Source organism: Vulpes vulpes, chromosome 16 (assembly GCF_048418805.1).
Source record: "Vulpes vulpes isolate BD-2025 chromosome 16, VulVul3, whole genome shotgun sequence".
NCBI lineage: Eukaryota > Metazoa > Chordata > Mammalia > Carnivora > Canidae > Vulpes > Vulpes vulpes.
In genome coordinates, this window is record NC_132795.1 from 20,298,344 (window position 1) to 20,320,766 (window position 22,423).

Genomic DNA, 22,423 nt, shown 5'->3' on the forward strand with positions numbered 1-22,423 from the left:
AAAACTGACCGCCATTGATCCCTTGCCCCATTGCCATGTACCTACTATCCCAAAATATTCAGTTCCACTTCCTTCATTGGCTGATTAGCTGAATGAATATTGGGATAACTTGCAAGCTGGATCACTGCCCATCTGTGGGATACAGTCCTTAATGTCTATATCAGATTAAGACTAAAATGGAGTAATGATGGTCATTTTTAGTTAGCAAGCAGAACTCATTATTCACAGTACCGTGTGCTTCTCTCTCCCCTCATGGTTCCCTTGATGATTTTATATTTACTTGTTTATATTTGTTTCTCTGCTAACTTATTGATAAACTTACGGAGGGTGGGAATGAGTTTTCTGGTCATATTAATATCCCACTGCCTAGAATAATTGTTACTTAGTAGATACTCCTAAAATATTTGTGGAAGTTGACTTTTATCTATTTCTTCTTTGCCTTCTAAAGTCTTATATTAATTTGTTTACATCATAGATGCTGAGAAGAACTCTGAAAGGGACTGAAAGTAAAGAACTGGAAATAACACCTGAAGTGCCAACTTTGGTACCATTTGGGGGTGTGGTATGTGAGACTAATCCTTTGTAAATCTGTACAAATTATTTCTTTATGTGAAGACTAGTTAATATTTATTATTTGATAATCTAAAAACATATGTAGAAAATGGTTCTCTCTGATAACATATTTGTGAATTTTTCATTGAGTCAGAAAAAGCATTCTAATAATCACTGAAATTATGGAAAACATCTTGATTCACAGAAAAAAAAATTTCTATACAGGGACTCCCAAACTGTAGTTACATCAGAATCACTGAGAATACTTTTCAAAAACATTGATTCTTGGCCTCCACCTAAGATCTGCTAACTTGGAATCTGAGAATGGTGCCTAAGATTAAGTATTTTTGTTGTACTGGTGAAGTGATTGCATTTATTGTCATATTTAGGAGCCTTTGAGCTATGATTTGAAAATTGACTCCACACGTCTCCTTCATCCAAGAAATAGTAAATCCCAGGAACAAAAGCAAAATTCTTGTGAATCATACATATACACACAAACACACAGTTGGACCTAAAATGTAGGCTGAGAATCAGAAAAATCTGGTTTTTTTTCGTGTGTGTGCACTATAGAACATAAGATACATTTAGAACTATCAAATGTTTTGGTATTCTTTTACAGTTATCTTTATTCCTGAACATCATTGGAATAGTTAATGGGTATGCAGTGAGAGAGTTTCTCTTGTCCCTCTTCTCTAGATCCTATCGTATACCATACATTTTCTTGATTAAAAAATATATGATGACTTTAACACCACGTTTTTTGGGGGGAAAAGTAAGAGTATATTCTACATTTTTTTTTTTTTTACAAAATGAGCACAGTGTGCATTTATCTGTATAATTATATAATACTTTCCTATAACACAATCAAAGTCACTGCCTGAATCTAAACTTAGAAAAGATTCCTTGAAATCACTTTTGGCTGTAAGCTATTCTGCATGCCATTATGTTGACATACTGAAATCCATAATCCATACTATTGAGTATGACTTCTACATTCCTTCAGAACTGATACTTTGATTTCATTCACACCTCCTGACTTTATAGTTTGTGTTTTCCTTAGTTGAGTTACATATTGCTAGACATTATTAACCTGCTCTTAAAAGTCACCTGGAAGTTTTTGACAGATGTTTGGCATATGATAGCTCCTCATAGCATGTGATTTGTCACATTACTTTCTGAAAGTTCTGTGATTTATTCTGAGGTATTTGGCAAGGCTTGTACATGTGTCTGCAACAATAGCTATATCACAACCCACTATTCCTCTTTCTGACAGTCAGAGCCCTTTTTCAGAAAAAATGTGAAAAAGCCTGTCTTAAAATTGGGTGCATAAAATGCTTTTGTGAACACTCTTCTGGTTGCTTTCCTGTTTTCAGTGCATATTGGGGGTGGGGGGGTTGGTGAAGGTTTGACATGGTTATTGTTTTGGGCCACAGATGGGTCTCAGAATCTGTGGCAACATTTGTTATCCATAGCCTGTGAGTGGTCATCATTATATTTGTGAGTGTTAAGTATTTTTCTATATTTAAATAGAAAATTTTCTGTTTTATTTTATATGGATCTATTATACAAAAGTATAAAGAGCTAATGAAATATAAGGAAAGTAAAGGTAGTTGCCCATGGCTTCATGTTAAAATACTTGGCAGGCAGGCAGTGATTTATGACAGAATGTTAATGTGGAGCATTATGCAATACAAAATTGTAGTTATACTTCCCTGTTTTATTCTCTTTAACTCCAATTTTAAGAAATAAAAATGATTCATAGAATCGCCAATGGCAGTACTATTTAAAATCCTGCCTAGATTGTGTAATAGGCATTGGCATTACACCCCTTTGCATTTGAAAACTTAGAATTTTTTTAAAAATTTTATTTATTCATGAGAGAGACAGAGAGAGAGAGGCAGAGACACAGGCAGAGGGAAGAGCAGGCTGCATGCAGGGAGCCTAATGTGGCACTCGATCCCAGGACCCCAGGCAGGATCACGCCCTGAGCCCAAGGCAGACACTTAACCGCTGAGGCCACCCAGGCATCCCCAAAACTTAGAATTTTTAACATAGCATTTCGTATCTAAGTTTCCTTGAGAAGTAGACCACAGTACTTTCTTCTTAGGATTTTATGATTCAGATAACAGTTTTTAAATTAAATACTGAATGCTAATTTCTGTTTCTGTATCATTTTAAAGCCAAATCTTTTTTTTTTTAAAGCCAAATGTTTAAAATTATTTACATATATTTAAAGATACTATTTGGCCATTTATTTTGTTTACAGTGTTTAATACCATATTGCTGTTGTTTTTACTTGGTTTTTAAGACCAAACATGGCTAAATATATTTGGTGGATAATGCATATCAGTATTCAAGTATTCCTGAATTCATTTTATATATTACTTTATGCATAAACACAAAGTATAATTTTCTTTAACATTTAGAAATACTTTATACAAGAGAAAATGAATATTTCACAATCTTTGGCACATTGTAGTGGGTGAATGGTTGTTGAATGAATAGAGTGGTTTTAGGATACTGAATAAAAAAGCTTATCTGAAGCAAGGCACATTTCTTTTTTTTTTTTTTAATTTTTATTTATTTATGATAGTCACACACAGAGAGAGAGAGAGGCAGAGACACAGGCAGAGGGAGAAGCAGGCTCCATGCACCGGGAGCCCGATGTGGGATTCGATCCCGGGTCTCCAGGATCGCGCCCTGGGCCAAAGGCAGGCGCCAAACCGCTGCGCCACCCAGGGATCCCATTTCTTATTATTATATGTGGGATGCTACATTTTGTCGGTTCTCATCTCATAAAATAACAATGATTCAAAGAGTGATGGTTGGATTTAAGTTAATAATGCTTGCCTTCTTTTCTCTCTTTCTCTTTCTTTCATTGTATTCTTGTTCATTTTAGTTTTACTTTGAATAAATCCTGCCTATTTTTCTTAGAAAACAGTATTCCTGTTTTCTGGTGTTTTCCATTAACTAGATATTTTTAATGAGAAACTATTTTTTTTAAATTTTTATTTATTTATGATAGTCACACAGAGAGAGAGAGGGAGAGAGAGGCAGAGACACAGGCAGAGGGAGAAGCAGGCTCCACGCACCGGGAGCCCGACGTGGGATTCAATCCCGGGTCTCCAGGATTGCGCCCTGGGCCAAAGGCAGGCGCTAAACCGCTGCGCCACCCAGGGATCCCGAGAAACTATTTTTAATGAGAAAAACTAGCAAAGTGGAGCTTTTAAAAATATATAGTTTGGTGTAGAGTAAAATGGAAGAAAAGTTAACTTAAAAACTCATTTGCTGTGTTTTTATTTTGATTGTTTTAGGTTGGCTGCCTTGCTATTCATGTAAAGAACTGCAGACATTTCACGCCTAAGAGTATCCTTTCTTTGATTTCAGAACCATACCATGATCATATATGTTTCAGTTATATATTGCTGCAAGACTTAGTGGCTTGAAACCCTCACCATTTTATCATCAATCATTGTGTGCGTTCATTAGGTGCCACTTCTGCTTCATATTAGCACAGCAGGCATTCAGTCATCTGACATTTCAGAAGGGCTAGAATATCTAAGAGATGTCATTTACATGTCTGGTATTTTAGTGAGGATGCCTAGAACACTAGAATTAGCTGGAAAGCTGAAATGGTTAGAAATTTCTTTCCATACAGTCCCAAGGTCTTTCCATCATATTTTTTCTGCATTTTTATTTTTAAAAAATACTACATTAAAATATTATTTATTTTGTTTACTGAAGTTTTTGGTGTCTCCTTAAATTTTGGACCATGGCTGGTGTCTCTCTCACCCTGTCCTAGACCCAGCCCTAGTCATGTCCACTGCATTAACGTATTCCCAGGGCCAGTCCAGATTCAAGAGCAGAGCAAAATAAACTCCACTTTTTGATGTGCAAAGTGATGAATGTTTTTCAGCCATCTGTAATCCATCTCAGTCATCATATAAAGGAAAAACACGTATCTTACCAAAAAAAGGAAAAATACATATCTTAGATGATAATACTAGTTATTTCTTTTTTTATTATTCAAAGTAGTAATTGTGCAGTCTTAAACATTGTTTAAAGGATTTTTTTATCTTGGTGCCTTTAATAAACTGATTGCTCATAATTAGATTTATCATGGCATAAACCCAGTGTCGTCGTGAAGTCTTGGTATTTCTTTTTTATATAAAGTGAATTATTGAGGAAAATTTTGCATAAAGAGATTTTTGAAGATAATTAGTTAAATCATAAAGACAAAATGGTTTTAATGCATGGAATACTATGAACAATAATTCAGTATAGTATACTGAAGTATATAGTGAAATGAGTAAGATAATGGAAAACTTTCAATTTTTTTGTCTTAATGTTAAAAATAAATTACTCTCAAGTGATTTTCAAAGTTTTGCACTTCTATATAATTATGCTTAGAAAAAATTTTAACTTATATTGCAAATATTTAGTCACCTTAAAAATAATACATAGAGGGGCTCCTGGGTGACTCAGGTTAAGCATGTGACTCTTGATTTCGGCTCAGGTCATGATCTCAGGGTCATTCACATTGGGCATGGAGCCTGCTTAAGATTCTCTATCTCCTTCTGCCCTCCCCACCCCGCTGCTTACTTGCTCCTCTATCTTTCTCAAAAAATGATAATATACAGAAACAGTTGCAGAAGATCATAATGGAAATGTGAGGATGATGATATGAAAAGTGATCTGAAGGATAATCAGCCTAATTTTCCTATTATATTTTGCCTACCGTTGATGGGCAAAAATACTATTTTAAAAGTATTTTAAAAGATTACCTTCTTTATTTATTTGATTGATTTTGCCTGAATTGTTTAATGGGTAATATTATAACTTGTTACTATACAATTACAACAAAATTTGCTTCCTCAATATCTGTGTATTTTCAGTTGCTTTACAACATTACAGTAATTTGTTCATTCGCATCTCTATTAACAACATTGTGAAATGTACAAAAATGTGTAGCCTGCTATCCCAAAACAATGAAAAGAACACTGTAATTAATTTTGATGACGTAAAGTATTTTTCTGTACAGGTAATGTTAAAGTTCTCTTCTAGATATAAAAATGCATTTTTAAAGTTTCAAATAATCCATACTAATTATCTCCTTTTTTGGGGATTGGAAAGAAACAAATACAGTACCTTTTAATTTGATTTTTACAGTATTCTGTTTCTATGCATGAACTATATTGTTTTTTTTTTTAAATAAACAACTTACTGGCATATGTATAATCTTGATGATCTTCTTCCCTAAGATCTTACTATGTTTCTGAGTGTTCATCAAACATACATTTTTCTCTGTCTTGCTTTTCTCCTCTTCCACTCTGTCTTAGCTTGTGCTGCTGTAACAAGTTACCATAGATGGGGTGGCTTAAACAGCATCCATTCATGTCTCACCTTTCTGGAGGCTAGGAAGTTCAGGATCAGGGTGCTGACACATCGCTGTCTAGTGAGAGCCTGCTTTCAAATTTCTTGATGGCCATCTTCTCATCATTTAGTGACATGGCAGAGAGCAAAGAGAGATCATCTTTCTTGTGTCTCTTCTTGTCAGCGGCTAATCCAGCTCATGGGGGCTCTACCCTCATGACCTAATTACCTCACCAACACCACAACTACAAATACCACAAATACAAATACAAATCACGTTGGGGATTTAGGCTTCAACATATGAATTTTGAGGGGATGAGATGTTTAGTCCAGAGCATACTTTCTCTTTTTTTTTCATTTCCCCCTCATTTCTCTCTCTTCTTTCTTCTTATATAAACTCTACTTGTTTGTGCATGGATTAATTTATTTAGTCTTTATAAGAATCACCCCCCCCCCAATATATATTGTTTTATTATAATCGTCATTTTACAGATGAGGAAACAGGTACTGTTAGGTAAAATAACTTTCTTAAGATCCTAGAACCAGTAAATGGAATAGCTGGGAATGGAGTCAGTCTGGCTTCAGACTATACTGTTCAACTTCCTCTCACATCAGAGCTTCCTATGTTAAGAGTTTGCTTCTCTTTATAGCTAAGCTTCTTACAATCTTAAATGTATCTCAGAGTTTGCATTATTTAAAGTGAGCAGCACTATTTCATGTAGCCATAGGGATTCATTGATTAGGCCATTAATTAGTCCTAATAGTTAAATTTTAGTGAAGTCCTAAACATTTCCCCTGTGCTCCATATTTTTTAACCGTCAGTTTTAATCTTTAAAACTTTTTGCTGAAGTCTTGAGTATTGAAGATAGTTCTTTAAGCATAGTTTAAAAAAAGAACACAAAAAATCAGGCATAGATTTGCTAAAGGCAATCTATACTATTTGTTTTACTTTGAAAATAGTTTTCCTGAGCTTGCCAAGTTTTCAAGAATTTTGTGAGTGTATATCCACTTAAGGAAAACTTGAAATTAATGCTGGAGAATAGTATAAATTAGTAAGTTGCTTATCTTTATTAGCATAATCAAAGTCTTTTTTCCTTTTTTTAAATAGGAGCTGTTAGTTTGAGCATATTAAGAGGAGAATTTTAATGGAACTCTAATGGAAAGTTTGGGAATGTTTCAGTAATAACTACATAGAAAACTGTACAAGGAAACAAAAGCAAAACATGTTAAAGGAAATACATGTTAAAGGAAAATTTATATATATATAAAATTTATATATATATATATATAAAATATACTGGAGGGATGAAAGGAAGAGAACTATGAAAATTGTAGGGGAGGGTGTTGAGAGCTAATATTTTTCTCTCACAATAAGCAGTTAATTGATAGTATCTAAAACTAAAATATCACTTAATATAAGCATATTACTTAGAAACATGGTTTCAGGGCAAAAAAAACACAAAGAAATCCCTTTAAAAGCTTGAAAGATAGTTTCTCAGGAGTGAAATTTTGCAAAATCATGCCCAGGATTTACTTTATAGAGGTATGACTGAATGATGACATGGAGGGGCTCATGCCATTGATAGAAGGGTGGAAAGGAAAACACTACACTACATAGAGCTTCAGGAGAAGCTTCCAAGTGGTCGGGAAACAAGACAGAAGTGAGGAGAGACCCTAGACTAAAGCCTTTATTGGGGTTTTCTTGGGAAAGCACTGCAGAACAGAAATTTAAGATTGGCTAGTTTGAATAATTCTCTCAGGCTTTAGGCTGTAGGGGAGTCCCTAGTTACTTGGTTCCTGGTCCTGGGATGATTTAGGGCCAGGGAAATACTGGCTCCATGTGAGAGTTAGATAAGGAAGTGGTTAGGGCTATAATTTGGGATTGGTTTGCATATGAAAGATGTGCTTCCATCTCACTAAACCCTTTGCTATCTCTAAGAATTGACTAGCCCAGGGAGGGGAAGTCTGTCTCTGGCCAGACTTTTTAGGACGTCAAGACATCATAAAATACAGAAAAAAGGATTACACATGTGAGAAAAGAAAGTTGTTTTTGTTTGTTTTAACCATTATAGAACTCTTTGATTTTTTAAACTATGTATTATATAACTATGATAAAATTACACATTATATTTTGGGATACATTTTATCAATAAGTTATTTAACAGAGACTGAAAAGGATGTTGGTTGTCTTAGGATATTGGCTATTTGGGTTACCTAGATTATCTGAATTGGATATTGAATTACCTTTTATTTTTTATTTTATTTTATTTTTTTTAAAGATTTTATTTGTTCATGATAGAGAGAGAGAAGCAGAGACACAGGCAGAGGGAGAAGCAGGCTCCACGCAGGGAGCCCGACGTGGGACTCGATCCCGGGACCCCAGGATCGTGCCCTGGGCCAAAGGCAGGCGCTGAACCGCTGAGCCACCCAGGGATCCCCTGGATTACTTTTATACTATAGTTTCAGTAGGGTGTGGAAACTAAACTTTTGTGTAGAGTTAAAAAGAGAATGTAGTCAGTGCATGTTTCAAAAGACTATAATTGATGTTATACATAAACAAGATCCTGATTTTTGCTGATGTTAGGATATCTGTGACTATGTGATTGAAAAGTTATAAGGTTAATAATATGTGAAAGCTAACCATTTAGGTTTATTAGGGTGTATATAACAAAATATAGTTTTACACCTATAGTGTATTTATTCAGAAATTATATCTGAAATTCAGACTGCAAATGTGATCATTCTTTTTGCATGTATTTTGTTTCAAGATTCCCAGGCGTCAAGATGATGTGCGGAATAATATTTTCTTGGAACTAATGCAATATGACAAAATAGAAAAATACCCTCTCTTGTTAGGGAGTATTCAGGTACACCTTTATGAAGTAATTCAGGTATGTATTCAGATTATCTTTACCACCTTGCTATCACGTTATCCAGTTGGTGGTGGTGTTATTTATCTGTATCTGATAGACTCCTTTTGGTTTATTTTCTACTTTCAAACTCATATGCTTATGAAACAATGTCTCCCTCTGGTTATATATATTTTTTAAAGTTGGCTTAGAACAGCATAATATTTTTAAAAATCAATTGTGTGGGGGGAAAGATACAAATTAAAAGACTAATAAGCATGTTTTATTATGTTTTCTGGAATTTTAAAAAATATTTATTTATTCATGAGAGACACAGCGACAGAGAGAGAGGCAGTGACATAGGCAGAGGAGGAAGTGGGCTCCCTACAGGAAGCCCAATGTGGGGCTTGATCCCTAGACTGCAGGATCACACCTTGAGGGGAAGGCCTACGCTCAACCGCTGAGCCACCCAGGCATCTCTCTAGAATATTTTTAAACAGGACTCAAACGATAAACTCTGTCTCTTAGTTGACAGCCCAAATTTCAGTTCTTTTACTCTTAGCTGGGCTCCTTGCAGTCTGCCCTGTGCATGTGTTGTTTAGAGGTTAGCCAGAGTTTGGGGCAGGGTTTATACACAGATTTCATTATTCCTCCCCTCTTGCTTTCTCCTGTCTCCGATTACCCTCTCACTTCCCAGCAGCCATACTGTCCTGAGCTCAAAGGAAGAGAACTGATAGTGAACAAATATAAACAATCTGAAGGAGTATTTGTAGGATGCAAAGTAAGGAGGCCTTCAAAGACTTATGAAGTTATGTCAAAAGACAGAAGAGACAGATTGCAAGAGTCTCCTGTTGGCCAATTTCAGGATAATTTGAATATCAAAGAGATCAGTACAAATTCTGAATAAAGAAAAATCCATAAGTCCTGTTGATCTCAAAAAAGAAGAAAAGAGCCAGGGAAGAAAAATGGAATTTTGAAATTTAAAACAGAAGAATGCCACTTAGTGTAGGAAGAATGATAGAATTACAGGTTGACTATTTTTGCAGTCCTTTATAGCGAATGATGGTTGGTTCAATCAAGACTTAGCAGTGCTACTTAAAGCATGAGATAAAAGGTTATTGGGAAACAAGAAATTTCCACGACACCACTGTAACAGTCTACACATTAATTGTTGCAGTGGGGAAAAGGTGCCTTTACAACAGAAGTTTGGGTTACCACTTTAACCAAGAGCTTGAAGTTAGCTTGAAGTTAGGTAATTGTGGATAATTTAACATCATATGCATCCTATGTCATTGCGTGTCAGTACAATATGAAGTATACAGCATTACCTAGGAATTGTTCTCATCAAAATGTTTACCCCAAATCTAACCAAGCTGAGTCTAGATCTAACTTTCAGTTCATAGGAATTTAGGAGATAGGGAAAAAGTTAAACAATACCATGATGATATAAGATGAATACATAATGTGGGACATACTAGCTTAGATTCTAAAAAGCTAAGGTCAGGGAGTGCCTGGATGGCTCAGTGGTTTACGTGTCTGACTTTTATTTTATTTTATTTTATTTTTTAACTTGTCTGACTTTTAATTTACCTCAGGTCATGATCTCAGGCTCATGGGATCAAGCCCCACATTGGGCTCAGCAGGAAGTCTGTTTGAGAATCCCTTCCCCCTGCTCGTGTACTTGTTCTCTCTCTTTCTAAAACAAATACATAAATCTTTAAATTTGTTGATGGGTATTTGGATTGTTTTCTGTTTTTTACTATTATACTCGTTGCAGTGAATTTTCTTGAAACTGTCTTCCATTGCATATCTGCAAAAAGTCTCTATAGTATGATGAATTGCTATGTCATATGGCAAAGAGACCATTATTATTTCATGAGCAGAGTAGTCAGGGGAAGCAATTTTGGTTATTTATAGGTTTCCCCAAAACAGCCTTATGATTTTAGGTGTGGTGTGTTCAAGATATGCTATGTGTGACATCTGTCAGTATCTTTCTTTTTTTTCTTTTTCTTTTTTTTTTTTTAATTTTATTTATTTATGATAGACAGAGAGAGAGAGAGAGAGAGAGGCAGAGACACAGGCAGAGGGAGAAGCAGGCTCCATGCACCAGGAGCCCGACGTGGGACTCGATCCCGGGTCTCTCGGATCGCGCCCTGGGCCAAAGGCAGGCGCCAAACCACTGTGCCACCCAGGGATCCCTGTCAGTATCTTTCTGTAGGCACTTCTACCTTCACTAAGAATTGTTTCACGGCACCTGGGTGGCTCAGTCAGTTAAGCATCTGCCTTCTCAGGTCATGATCTCAGGGTCCTACGATCGAGCCCCACATCAGGCTTCCTGCTCAGTGTGGAGTCTGCTGCTCTCTCCACACCTCTGCTCCTGCTCCTCCTCTCTCTTTCCCTATTTGTATAAACTAGGCCTAATGAAGAATAAGCCTCATGGATGAATTTGGCCCACTTTAAATAGACGCATGGCTTTTTAAATATTTTTGAGACAATTGTAGTTTCACATGCAGTTGAAAGAAATAATACAGAGATCCTTTGTATCCCTTACTCAGTTTTCCATGATGGTACCATCTTTCAAAACCAGGGTACAGTATTGCAACCAAGTTAGAGAATGTGCCACTTCTACCAGGATTCCTCAGGTTGTTGCCTTTTATAGCTACATCTCCTTCCCTCCTGCCTCTGCCCCCTCCTTTAACCCTTGCCAACCACCAATCTGTTCTTCCTTTCTGTAATTCATTTCCAGGATATTATATAAATGGAATCACATAGTATGTAACATTTTAGTGTTTTTTTTTTTTTTTCACTCAATGTACTTCTCTGGGAAGTCATCTAGGTAGTTGCATGTATTACTAGTTCATTTCTTTTTTGCTGTTGAGTAGTACTGCAGGGCGTGAATGTTCCATGGTTTGTTTGGCCATCTGCCCATTAGAGGACATCTGGGTTTCCAGTTTGGGGCCATTCTGACTAAAGTTGCTATAAACGTTCATGTATAGGTTTCTGTGTGGACATAGTATTCATTTCTCAGATAAATTTCTGGTTTGTAAGATAGTTGCATGTATAATCATTATAGGAAATGCTGTTTTCCAGAGTGGTGAAGCCATTGTACATCTTCAGCAGAAATAAATGATCAGTTTCTGAGCATCCTCATCAGCATTTGGTGTCCTCACCATTTTATTCTTTAGCCATTCTGATAGGTGTGTGATGTCTGCCATTGTACCATCAGCTGTTATTTCCTTTATTATATGACTTCACCAGAAACTGAGAGGGCCAATGTTAAATAGGTTCTGCAGATTGCTAGGTTTTGGGGGTGGAGAGGATGTGTGAACAAGGTGCTGACGTTTTCACTAAGGGAGAACTAGTGACCAGAAAGTCTGAAACATACCAGACAGCCTGAAGTTTAAAAATGGAAAACTGTTAATATCTACGTGAACTAATACAACCTAGAAGCAATAGAAGGGGAGTGTGAAGATTGCTGCTTACTTCCTGGCCTTGAAGTAGGTGGGCCTTTCCTTGAGGAGCCTGTGAGGGAAGTAGCATCTTTGGTGGTGAGCCAAGGCTTAGGTAAAGCAAAGAGGCAATGCCTGGTAGAGCAGTTAAAGGTGTAAGGTTGTTTGTTAACCATGGAATAGGGAGAGATTCCATGAACTGCGGTGGAAAATGTTGGGAAGAAAGGGAACCATGGGATGGTGGATTAGATGGGAGGACTGCTAGCACAGTAGACATGACCAGAGGTGATGTGATGACCAAGGATACCTGAGGTTTACCTGGTGAAAAAGAGCCCAACAGTTCCTGGGGGACAAGAGAGGCACTCAATTCTGTCATGAGTCCACTCTTTGTGCACATTTATGTTAAATCCAACTAAAGGAGTACAGGCATGGCAGTTCCTTTAAGACTTGAAGAAAGGGGAACTATAATCAGCACAACCATTTTTGTCTAAATTATAAATGTAAACAATAACTTGTTTTTGGTGCAACCTGGAATTTTTATTTTCTTCCAAATGTATTTTAGCTACTAAGTTAACACATGCATTAAAAATCATTACCTGATTTTTCAAAATTTATGAGATGGTTAAGGTTATCATCTGTATGGCTTCATGAGTGACTCTCTATTTGAGAATTTTACTCTTTTTTACTCTTTTCCAGAAAGGGCGTTTTATTGAAGAATTTCACATGTTGAATAAAAACACAGTAAGAATTTTATTGAAATTTCCAAAGTTTTGTACATGCACTTAACATTTCATATAGCTTTACTCTGATACTGTTTTAACTTCTGTTAATGTTTTTATTCCCCTTGTACCCTATCAGTCACTGTTTGAATTAATGGAAATGTATTAAATAGAAAGAACAATATTTACTCACACAGTCTTCATCTCCACCATTTTTTTTTTTTTTAATGCTGCTACCTTACTGCTAACTGATGAACAGGAAAATTGAAATCATTGACTAAGAGACTAAAATGTCCTAATTGCTTCTTTGATTATGTGTCCTAGAGAAAAAGAGTTTCTAAAGGGTGTTTTTACAGTTCTTGCTTGAATTTCTTTTTAAATACTTAAAATTATTGTTTTGATTAATATTCTATTCAGAGAGACCTCTGTCATCAGTAGTCAGAACAGGGACAAGGAGCTTTATCAAAAAGAATGATGGACATTTGAGATCATAACCTCTGACACCCTCCTTCATTTCACATTTGAGCAAGCTGGGATTCAGAAAGATGAAATCACTTGTCTAAATAAAAGTGTTATCTGGAAGTGGAGATAGGGGAAATGTGAGTAAATACTTTAAAAACATACCCATGTATATGTATCTGTGTGTGTGTGTGTATATATATGTATATACACATATATACATGTATATATATATATATATATATATATATATACACACATATACATATACGTGTGTGTGTATCTCAGGGTAACCCTACTAATTATAAGTTGATATTTCCTGTATTATAATCATATAATACTTTTTAGCAAAGTTTTTAACATTTCAGGAACTCCATAGATTCTTCTATAGGAGTTCCTTGTGTGGCTTATTTTTTCAATCAGGAGATTTATGCTTTAGTTTTTCTGAGAGATTTGTGAAGTAAAAATATTACTTGCTACCCCTTTTTCATTAGAATATCTTTCTGATAAACCAATAAAATAAATTTGCCATGTGTTTAGTTTATCTGTAAGGTGGAGGTGGAATTTATGTTCTCCTATGGAAACTTTGGTTATGGATTTTCACATCAGGTTAGTTCCTCTTTTAAAAATTATTCTATAGCTCTTCAGTCAAATCTGAGCCTCTCTTCTTTCCAGTTTGATAAATTTTCAAAAATACATCTATTTTTTAAATAATTTATTTATTCATGAGAGAGACACACAGAGAGGCAGAGACACAGGCAGAGGGAGAAGCAGGTTCCACGCAGGGAGCCCAATGTGGGGATCCATCCCGGGACTCCAGGATCACACCCTAAGCCAAAGGCAGACAGACGCTGAACTACTGAGCTACCCAGGGACCCCTAAATACGTATTTTTTTAAAACAAATATTTTTAAAGGAATGCTGTTTTTCTCCAGCCTAAGGAAAAAAATGAAACCATCATTTTTATTTGCATATGCATTTAAAATAATATTTTATTCAAAATGCCATTATCAGAAAACTTGCTTTTTTTTTTTTTTTAAGATTTATTTATTTACTTATTCATGAGAGACACACACAGAGAGAGAGAGGCAGAGACATAGGCAGAGGGAGAAGCAGGCTGCATATAGGGAGCCTGACGTGGGACTCGGTTCTAGGACTCCAGGATCACACTCTGGGCTAAAGGCGACACTAAACCGCTGAGCTACAGGGGCTGCCCAGAAAATTTGCTTTTGTGTGTTAATTTGAAAACAAAATTATTTCAACTGTATAAGAAGTGCAGTTTTTTTTTTTAAAGATTTTATTTATTCATTAGAGACACAGAGGCAGAGGGAGAAGCAGGCTCCATGCAGGGAGTCTGATGTGGGACTTGATCCCAGGACTCCAGGATCACGCCCTGGGCCAAAGGCAGATGCTCAACCGCTGAGCCACCCAGGCGTCCTGAAGTGCAGGTTTTTATATCTAAAAATGCTTTTTAAAAATGGAGTCATTTATTATACTCACATATAATGTTTTACTCTGATCGTGTATACTCCTTCCCCACTCCCCCACCCCCCATAGTTATTTCAATGTCTTGTATTATTTGAGCACTCCTTGATTTATCAAGAGAGTAATATGTTCAAAGAAGTTATCTTCCTAGCTTTGTCCTGCCCCCTTAAATTCATTACATATACTCATGTTCCAATGAAAATTTTTGTACATTAACCTATGTCCTGTCCTTTTATTATGTCCTTAGGCTAGATTTCTAGAATGGAAATTATTGTCTAAAACAATGACCTTGTCAGGGAATTGTTTTAGAAATGTTGTAGCAACATATATTCTCACCAAGTGTTTGAAAGAACTCTTCATATCCCTGGGTATTATTACGACTTTGGACCATTTATAAATCCAGTCCCATCAGTGCTGCTGTTATACAAGGGATATGATCCCTATACTTTGCATATAATTTTTCATTTCATTTTTTTGCTATTTTTTATAGTCTTGGTTGTCTTTTTTATTAGGAATTGAGAGTGGGTATATTACTCTTATTAAACAGTCTGCCATTATGTTTACTAAGTAACCCCAGGTAAAATGTTATTCTAAAATTTTGCCTGTGGTACATCATAATGATTTTTAATGCATTTCGAATCAGAACTAAGTAATACACAGAATAAAGCCACTAAGCACAATCTTTTTTCCTTCTTTGATTTTTCTTTCTATTCCTTCTGCCTATTTATTTTCTTATGAATTGGGCCTTGTAGGGACTGTAACTGATTAGTCCCTTTCATGACATAGTTTATAAGCACCAACTTCAGAGGTAGGTTTTGTGTCTGAATATAAGTAAAACATGTAATAATCACATTTTTGGGGAGATATCTCCTTTTCAGATAAAACTAGGCAAGTTTAAAAAAAAAAAAAAAACTAGGCAAGTTTTGTTTTACGTAGGTAGATTCTACTGAAAACAAGAAACAGATATTGTGTGGAAAAGAGTGAGAAATTTAATAAAAATTATTGATTTTGATTTTATGTCTATGAACTTTTTTTTTTAATTTATTTATTCATGAGAGAGAGAGAGAGAGAGAGGCAGAGACACCGGCAGAGGGAGAAGCAGGCCCCATGCAGGGAGCCTGATGTGGGACTTGATCCCAGGACTCCAAGATCACGCCCTGGGCCAAAGGCAGGCGCTAAACCGCTGAGCCACCCAGTGATCCCTATGTCTATGAACTTTTCAGTAATATAGACCCCTACTCACCTGTCTTGATAATGTAAAAAGAGTACAACACTGGGGGCAGATAAAGCTGCATTCAAATCCTGGCTCTGGTGTGTATTGGGTAACCTTGAACAAATTACTGATCCTCAGCATTTTTTGTAGAATGGACACAGTTACCTACATCATAGGATTATTGAGAGAATTAAAAATAATATTACAGATTCAAGGTTCTTGGCAGATACCTAGTGTCAATAAATGGTAGTTCTTTCTTCCTCTCTTAGTTCCATTTCTTTTTATACGTATTTAAGGCCTATTCTGTAGTCCCAGACGATAGTATTAGAGTGAACTATAATTGTAACTAAGCAGTGTTAAAATATGCTTACCATTTTCTTTAGAGTGAACTATAATTGTAACTAAGCAGTGTTAAAATACGCTTACCATTTTCTTCAGTTAAAACCTCTTCAGAAAATTATTGAGCCATCCATGTTTATGAATATTGCACCACCTCCAGAGAGAATAGATCCTGTGATGTAAGTGTTTGAAGTCTTATTTACACAATCAGATTATGTAGCATTAAAACATTTAATCCATTTGATGGACCATTTTGATTGCCTTTTTTTTTTTTTTAAAGATTTTATTTATTTAATCATGAGAGACACAGAAAGAGAGAGAGGCAGAGACACAGACAGAGGGAGAAGCAAACTCCATGCAGGGAGCCCGATCCTGGGACTTGATCCTGGGACTCGATCCTGGGACTTGATCCTGGGACTCGATCCTGGGACTTCAGGATCACACCCTGGGCCAGAGGCAGGCACTTAACTGCTGAGCTACCCAGGCATCCCGCCATTTTGATTGTCTTAAGACATAGCCAGAATGGGCTAGACTCCAAGGTAAAGAGAGCAATGAATAGTTTTTGCTTACTAAGGTGGGAGAAATCTTGGGTTCCTGGGTATAGCCTTGGAGAAAGGAGGTGAAGAGGCCTCGAGATGAGATAAAAGAGAGTGTCATCTTCATGGCTGAAGGAGGGAAGGCAGGGTTAAGATAATAAGGAAAGTTGGAAAAAAAAAAAAATAAGGAAAGTTGGCTAGTGAGGTACCCTTTTCTAGAAGGAGGTGAGGGATTTATAAGATCAAAGTGTCTATTTAATTGTCAGTTTTCCTTACAGTATAGTAGGGTTACCTCCATTCCACACATTCTAATGGTTACTTCTAAATCTTTAGTAAAAAGTTCATGTTAAAAAATATCATTAGCAGGGATCCCTAGGTGCCTCAGTGGTTTAGCACCTGCCTTTGGCCCAGGGATCCTGGAGTCCTGGGATCGGGTCCCACATCAGGCTCCCTGCATGGGGCCTGCTTCTCCCTCTGCCTGTGTCTCTGCCTCTCTCTCTCTCTCTCTCTCTGTGTCTCTCATGAATAAATAATTAAAATCTCTAAAAAACCCAAAAAACAAAAATGTCGTTAGCAAACCAAAAGTAACTTAAAATATGTCAACTACTCTTAAAATTTCAACAATAAAAATAGATTAAAGAGAAATGAGCACCTGAGATGGAAATTTAATCTATGGTGCTATCCAAGAATAAGAAATAGAGAAAATGGAATTGAGGGAATTGGGTATAGGATGGGAATTTATATTCTGAAATGCTTATTGTCCTAGAGTCTCACCAATACTGGGTATTATCATTAAAGATAAATTTTGTTCACTTGATACTGGTCATTTGTTGAAATAGTAAAATTTGGATGTTTTATGTTTATCAATCATTATTTCTTTATTCACTGATTGATTCAATAAGCATTAATTAAATATCTACTATACCTCCAAGCCATTGCAAATAGTAAAATAAGTAAGACCTGGTCCCTGCCCTCTGGTAGCTCATGGTTTAGTGCAAAGGTAACTTGTGAAAAGAGATTATTATAATACAAATGAGATAAGAACCCTCCTAGAGGTAAACATAAAGAACTGTGGGACATAGCGTGTGGGATAATGGTGAAAGGAACATAAAAGTTGGGTCACAGCAAATTTATTGAAATGGACTCACTAAGCAGAGATTCTGCATTTAATGTTTCAGATAAAAGGGTTAGAAAAGACTGGATTTGGTTGTTTGGTTGCAGAAACATGAACCAAAAGATGCCTACATGGATGAATTGGAAATGCCAAACCTGCCTTGGTTTAATGTAGGAGGAAGATATTCAAAGGGTTAGAGAGATGGTGATGTTGGTATAGATTTCTTTTTAAGACTTACTCACTCACCCTGGGAGGTTCCAGAAGATACACCTTTCACCATGACTGTGAGAAGTAAATTTGTGAGGGCAGCCCCCCCTGAAGAGCTATGTGATTGCTCTTCTCTGTTAGGCAGACCTTACAGTGGGAGCTGTGGTCACTGAACTGGGAAACCTAAATGCAATGGGAATATAGCGTCCTGAAGTGACAGGGCCAAGTGATGGCCCACAACCACCTAGGGCAAGATGGCGTGGTTATTGCAATGGACAGTAGAGTCAAAGCAGTAATCAGAATAGTTTGACTCACACAGACCTCTGACATTGGCTAGTTGATCATTTCTAGTTCCTAGAAATAAAATGTATAGGGAGCCTACTAAATTCTTACTTAATTTGTATAAGCAGAGAAGTTCTATATCAAGTGAATAAAAGTAAAAATGAAAAAACTAGAGAGCTACCTCCATCTAAGAAAATAGTTAAGCCAAAAGCAATACCACATTCATGGAGGGATTGCAGAGATTAGTGCCATTATCAAGGACTTGAAAGACGCAGGGGTGGTGATTCCCATCACATCCCCATTTAGCTCACTTATTTTGGCCTATGCATAAAATATCTCGGAGAATGATAGTAGGTTGTTGTAAGGTTAACCAGGCTGTGATTCCAATTGCAGCCGCTGTACCAGATGTGGTTTCATTGCTTGAGCAAATTAACACATCCCCTGGTACCTGGTATGCAACTGTTGATCTGGCAAATGCTATTTTGCTCATATAAAGACCATCAGAAGTAGTTTCTTTGATCTGGTAAGGCCAAGCAAAATACCTTCACTGTCCTACCTCAGGTATATTAACTTCTCCAGCCTATGTCATTAATTAAGTTCACAGGAATTTTTTAAACAAGATTTATTCATTTTAAAGAGAGAGCATGGGGGAGGAGCAGAGAGAGAGGGAGAGAAAACGTCCCAAGCAGTCAGTCCCCACACTGAGCACGGAGCCTGACACAGGGCTTGGTCCCACATCCCTGAGATCATGATCTGAGCTGAAACCAAGAGTCAGATGCTTAACTGACTGAGCCACTCAGGTGTCCCATAGTTCACAGGTATCTTGATTGCCTTTCCCTAATACAAGATATCACACAGGTCCATTACAGTGATAACCGTTATGCTGATTGGACCTGGTAAATAGAAAATAGCAACTAATCTAGACTTCTGATAAGATATTTGCATATCAGAGGGTGGGAGGAATTCTGACAAAAATTTAGTAGTCTTCATTGAAGTTTTTAGGATCCAGTGGTCCTGCACCTGCTAAGGTGGAGGATAAGTAGTTGTATCTGGCCCCTCCTAGAACCAAAACAAAAGCACAATACCTGGTGGGGTCTTTTGGATTTATTATTTGGGTGTACTACCCTGGCCCATTTATCAAGTGACCTGAAAAATATATTTACATAGCATATATTTACTAATCTCTGCAATCCCTCCATGAATGTGGTATTGCTTTTGACTTAACTATTTTCTTAGATGGAGGTAGCTCTCTAGTGGCTTCCATTTGGACTTTCCCACCATAATATCCCTCAGTCCACAAGACAGGAAACCATTGTAGGGATTCACCAACTGCTAAGTTTGTCGATTCCAAATATGCAATCTGGAACTGGGGAAATAATCACAGGATGGGTTTAAAACTAGCATATTTACATTTACATAGCAAATATATTTTCTTCTCTCTCATATCCCCTTATCATGTAACATTAGCTATATTGACTTTATACTGTAACACTTAATATTGTTAAATTTAGATCATACTATTTAAGTTTCAGGATATTAAGAAAAGTAAACATCACCCAAAGACTTTATATTCTTTTCTGGGGAAGAGGTTAGTGAATTTTTGGTTGTATGCAGGATAGTTGTATCATGTTAAGTGGAATTATGACGTGTTATTGTTCTCATTTAGAGATTAAATATGTTTTAAAGATAGATAGGCTTAAGGGTGCCAGGTTGATAAGGGGTGGGTGGACTTGTGATGATCAATTTCACTTGACTAAGCTGCAAAATAGAGATTTGGATCTAGAGATTGGAAGAGAGGTCTGGGCTCAAACACTTTCGACTTCTCATTAGAACTTCAGGTCCTTATCTCCTTTCTCATCCCTGCTGCCCATCTTAATAGTAAGAGTGTTCAAGAGAGTACTTCTGTCAGGATGTCTGACCTTTGTCTTTTTTCCTAGCTCTACCTTCTGATGGTTCAAGGTAGATAGATGAGCTACAGTGTACAAGAGAGAATGATTTTAAGTGTACTTTTGTATAATTGCAATATTTAACATTATAACCATTTGGCAGAAATGTTATTACACCACAACCAATAGAATATCCAGCATTCCTATCCCCAGACCTGAATGTTACCGTTGGGATGCCACCTGCAGTGTCCCAGTCCAACCAGCCACCTGTACTGCGACTTGAAAAACTTCAGCAACAACCTCGGGAAAGGTAAAAAAAAAAAAAAAAAAAAAAAAAAAAGAAAAAAAAATCTTCATCTTATTTATGTGTTAGTGGTACGTTAATTTTTTCTTTTGGGACATGGGTTTTAGGTATTTGTTTGGAAAAGTCAGTGTTGGGGATCCTGGGTGGCTCAGTGGTTTAGCGCCTGCCTTTGACCCAGGGCATGATCCTGGAGTCCCAGGATCGAGTCCCATGTCTGGCTCCCTGCATGGAGCCTACTTCTCCTTCTGCCTGTGTCTCTGCCTCTCTCTCTGTCTCTCATGAATAAACAAATAAAATCTTAAAAAGAAAAAAAAGGAAAAGTCAGTGTCTAGTGCCCCTGTAATACATATGGTGGTACACTTTGTTGTGTCCTATAAATAAATCCTTTAAGCTATCTTTACTTTTTTTCATTCTTTTTTTTTTTTTTTTTTTTTGCTCTTCTGATTGAATAAATTCCTTTGCCTTGTCTTTGAGTTTGCCAATCCTTTCTTCTACATCTAGTGCTCTTGAATCCTATTGAATTTTTCAGTCCAGTTATTTTGTTCTTTAGCTCTATGATTTCTGTTTGGTACTTTCCTATATTTTATATCTCTTTGTTGCAATTCTTGTTCTGTTTATGAATTTTTCTCCTGACCTCAGTGAGCATCTTTATGATCACTATTTTGAATTTTATATCAGGTAAATCAGATTTTATTAAGGTCTGTTTTTTTCTTATTTATTTCTTTGAAACTTACGTTCTGAAGTTTTATCTTGCTATTCTGTTCTTGTTATCCTCTTCATTTATCCTGACTCTCTGTGTTGGTTTCTGACCATTAGATAAAACTGCCACGTTTCGTAGTCTTGATGGAGTGGTCTCATATAGGAAATGAACCACCTCATCAATGAACCCAGCCCAAGCTCTTGGGTGTCTCTCAAACTTTGTGATTGTCCAGGCTGATTTCTTTTTTTCTTAGCAGCTTTCAGTTGTTCAGTGTTTCAAGACTTGTCAGTATCTCAAAGAGGAGAATCTCAGTCAGCCACTAGATTAAGGCTGACCAGCAGCTGAACCCCAGGCAGCTGTTGGGCAAATATGTAACTAGAGCCCTTCCATGGAGAAACTAGAAGATGAGCTTTCTTGTCTGCTCCCTTTGTGCTAGGCCTGTGGATATAGCCACTGGAGTGGAAGTCATTCCTGGACCTGTTAGGAACTGCTTCTTTGTGTGCTGAAGTTCTGTGGGACTGGTGAATGCAAGCCCTATTGGCTATGGCAGCCAAACAATCCAGGGGCCCATCTCTTTGGCAATAGCCACAAAGTCTGGGGTGCCAGATGTCTGTATAAGCTCCTTCCAGGGAGATACTGATGGTTTGGATCGGTCTCTAGACTTCTCTAAGGAGAAGGAGATAGCATCTGCTGGCTTCCAGAGATCTCAAGAAGGATTTCAGTCAACTCCAGGTAGCAGCTTTTAAAGAATGCAGTAGGCATCTTTTGGGAAATAACAGGGAGATGAACTTATTTTTGTACCACTCCTTCTGTGCTGAGCCCTGAGCGGACAGCATAGTAAATCCTAGCAAACCTGTTAAAAACTTTTTTTTTTTTCTGTAGCCTTATGGGTCTTGTGGTCACAAGCTTTCAGAAATAGGAGCTTTGGGGGCCTGTCCTGATGGGAGTCTTGAA

The 22,423-nt window shown here is 36.8% G+C and overlaps 1 protein-coding gene across 11 annotated transcripts in view; it reads left to right on the forward strand.

The window, feature by feature from the left end:
* Positions 1-22,423, forward strand: part of C2CD6 (C2 calcium dependent domain containing 6) — a 122,139-nt gene that overhangs the window by 13,090 nt on the left and 86,626 nt on the right. For 3 of the 11 annotated variants that reach the window (XM_072741009.1, XM_072741003.1, XM_072741010.1), the window contains exons 3-5: positions 476-562; positions 8,697-8,819; positions 20,629-20,775. In XM_072741009.1, coding sequence (XP_072597110.1) covers positions 20,699-20,775 — 77 coding nt within the window. In that variant the 5' untranslated portion in view covers positions 476-562; positions 8,697-8,819; positions 20,629-20,698. Of the gene's footprint in view, positions 1-475; positions 563-3,869; positions 3,922-5,450; positions 5,597-8,696; positions 8,820-12,919; positions 12,968-13,944; positions 14,014-16,539; positions 16,620-19,239; positions 20,776-22,423 lie in introns of those variants that run through there. The other 8 variants (XM_026002454.2, XM_072741011.1, XM_072741006.1 and 5 more) reach the window with 8 other exon arrangements.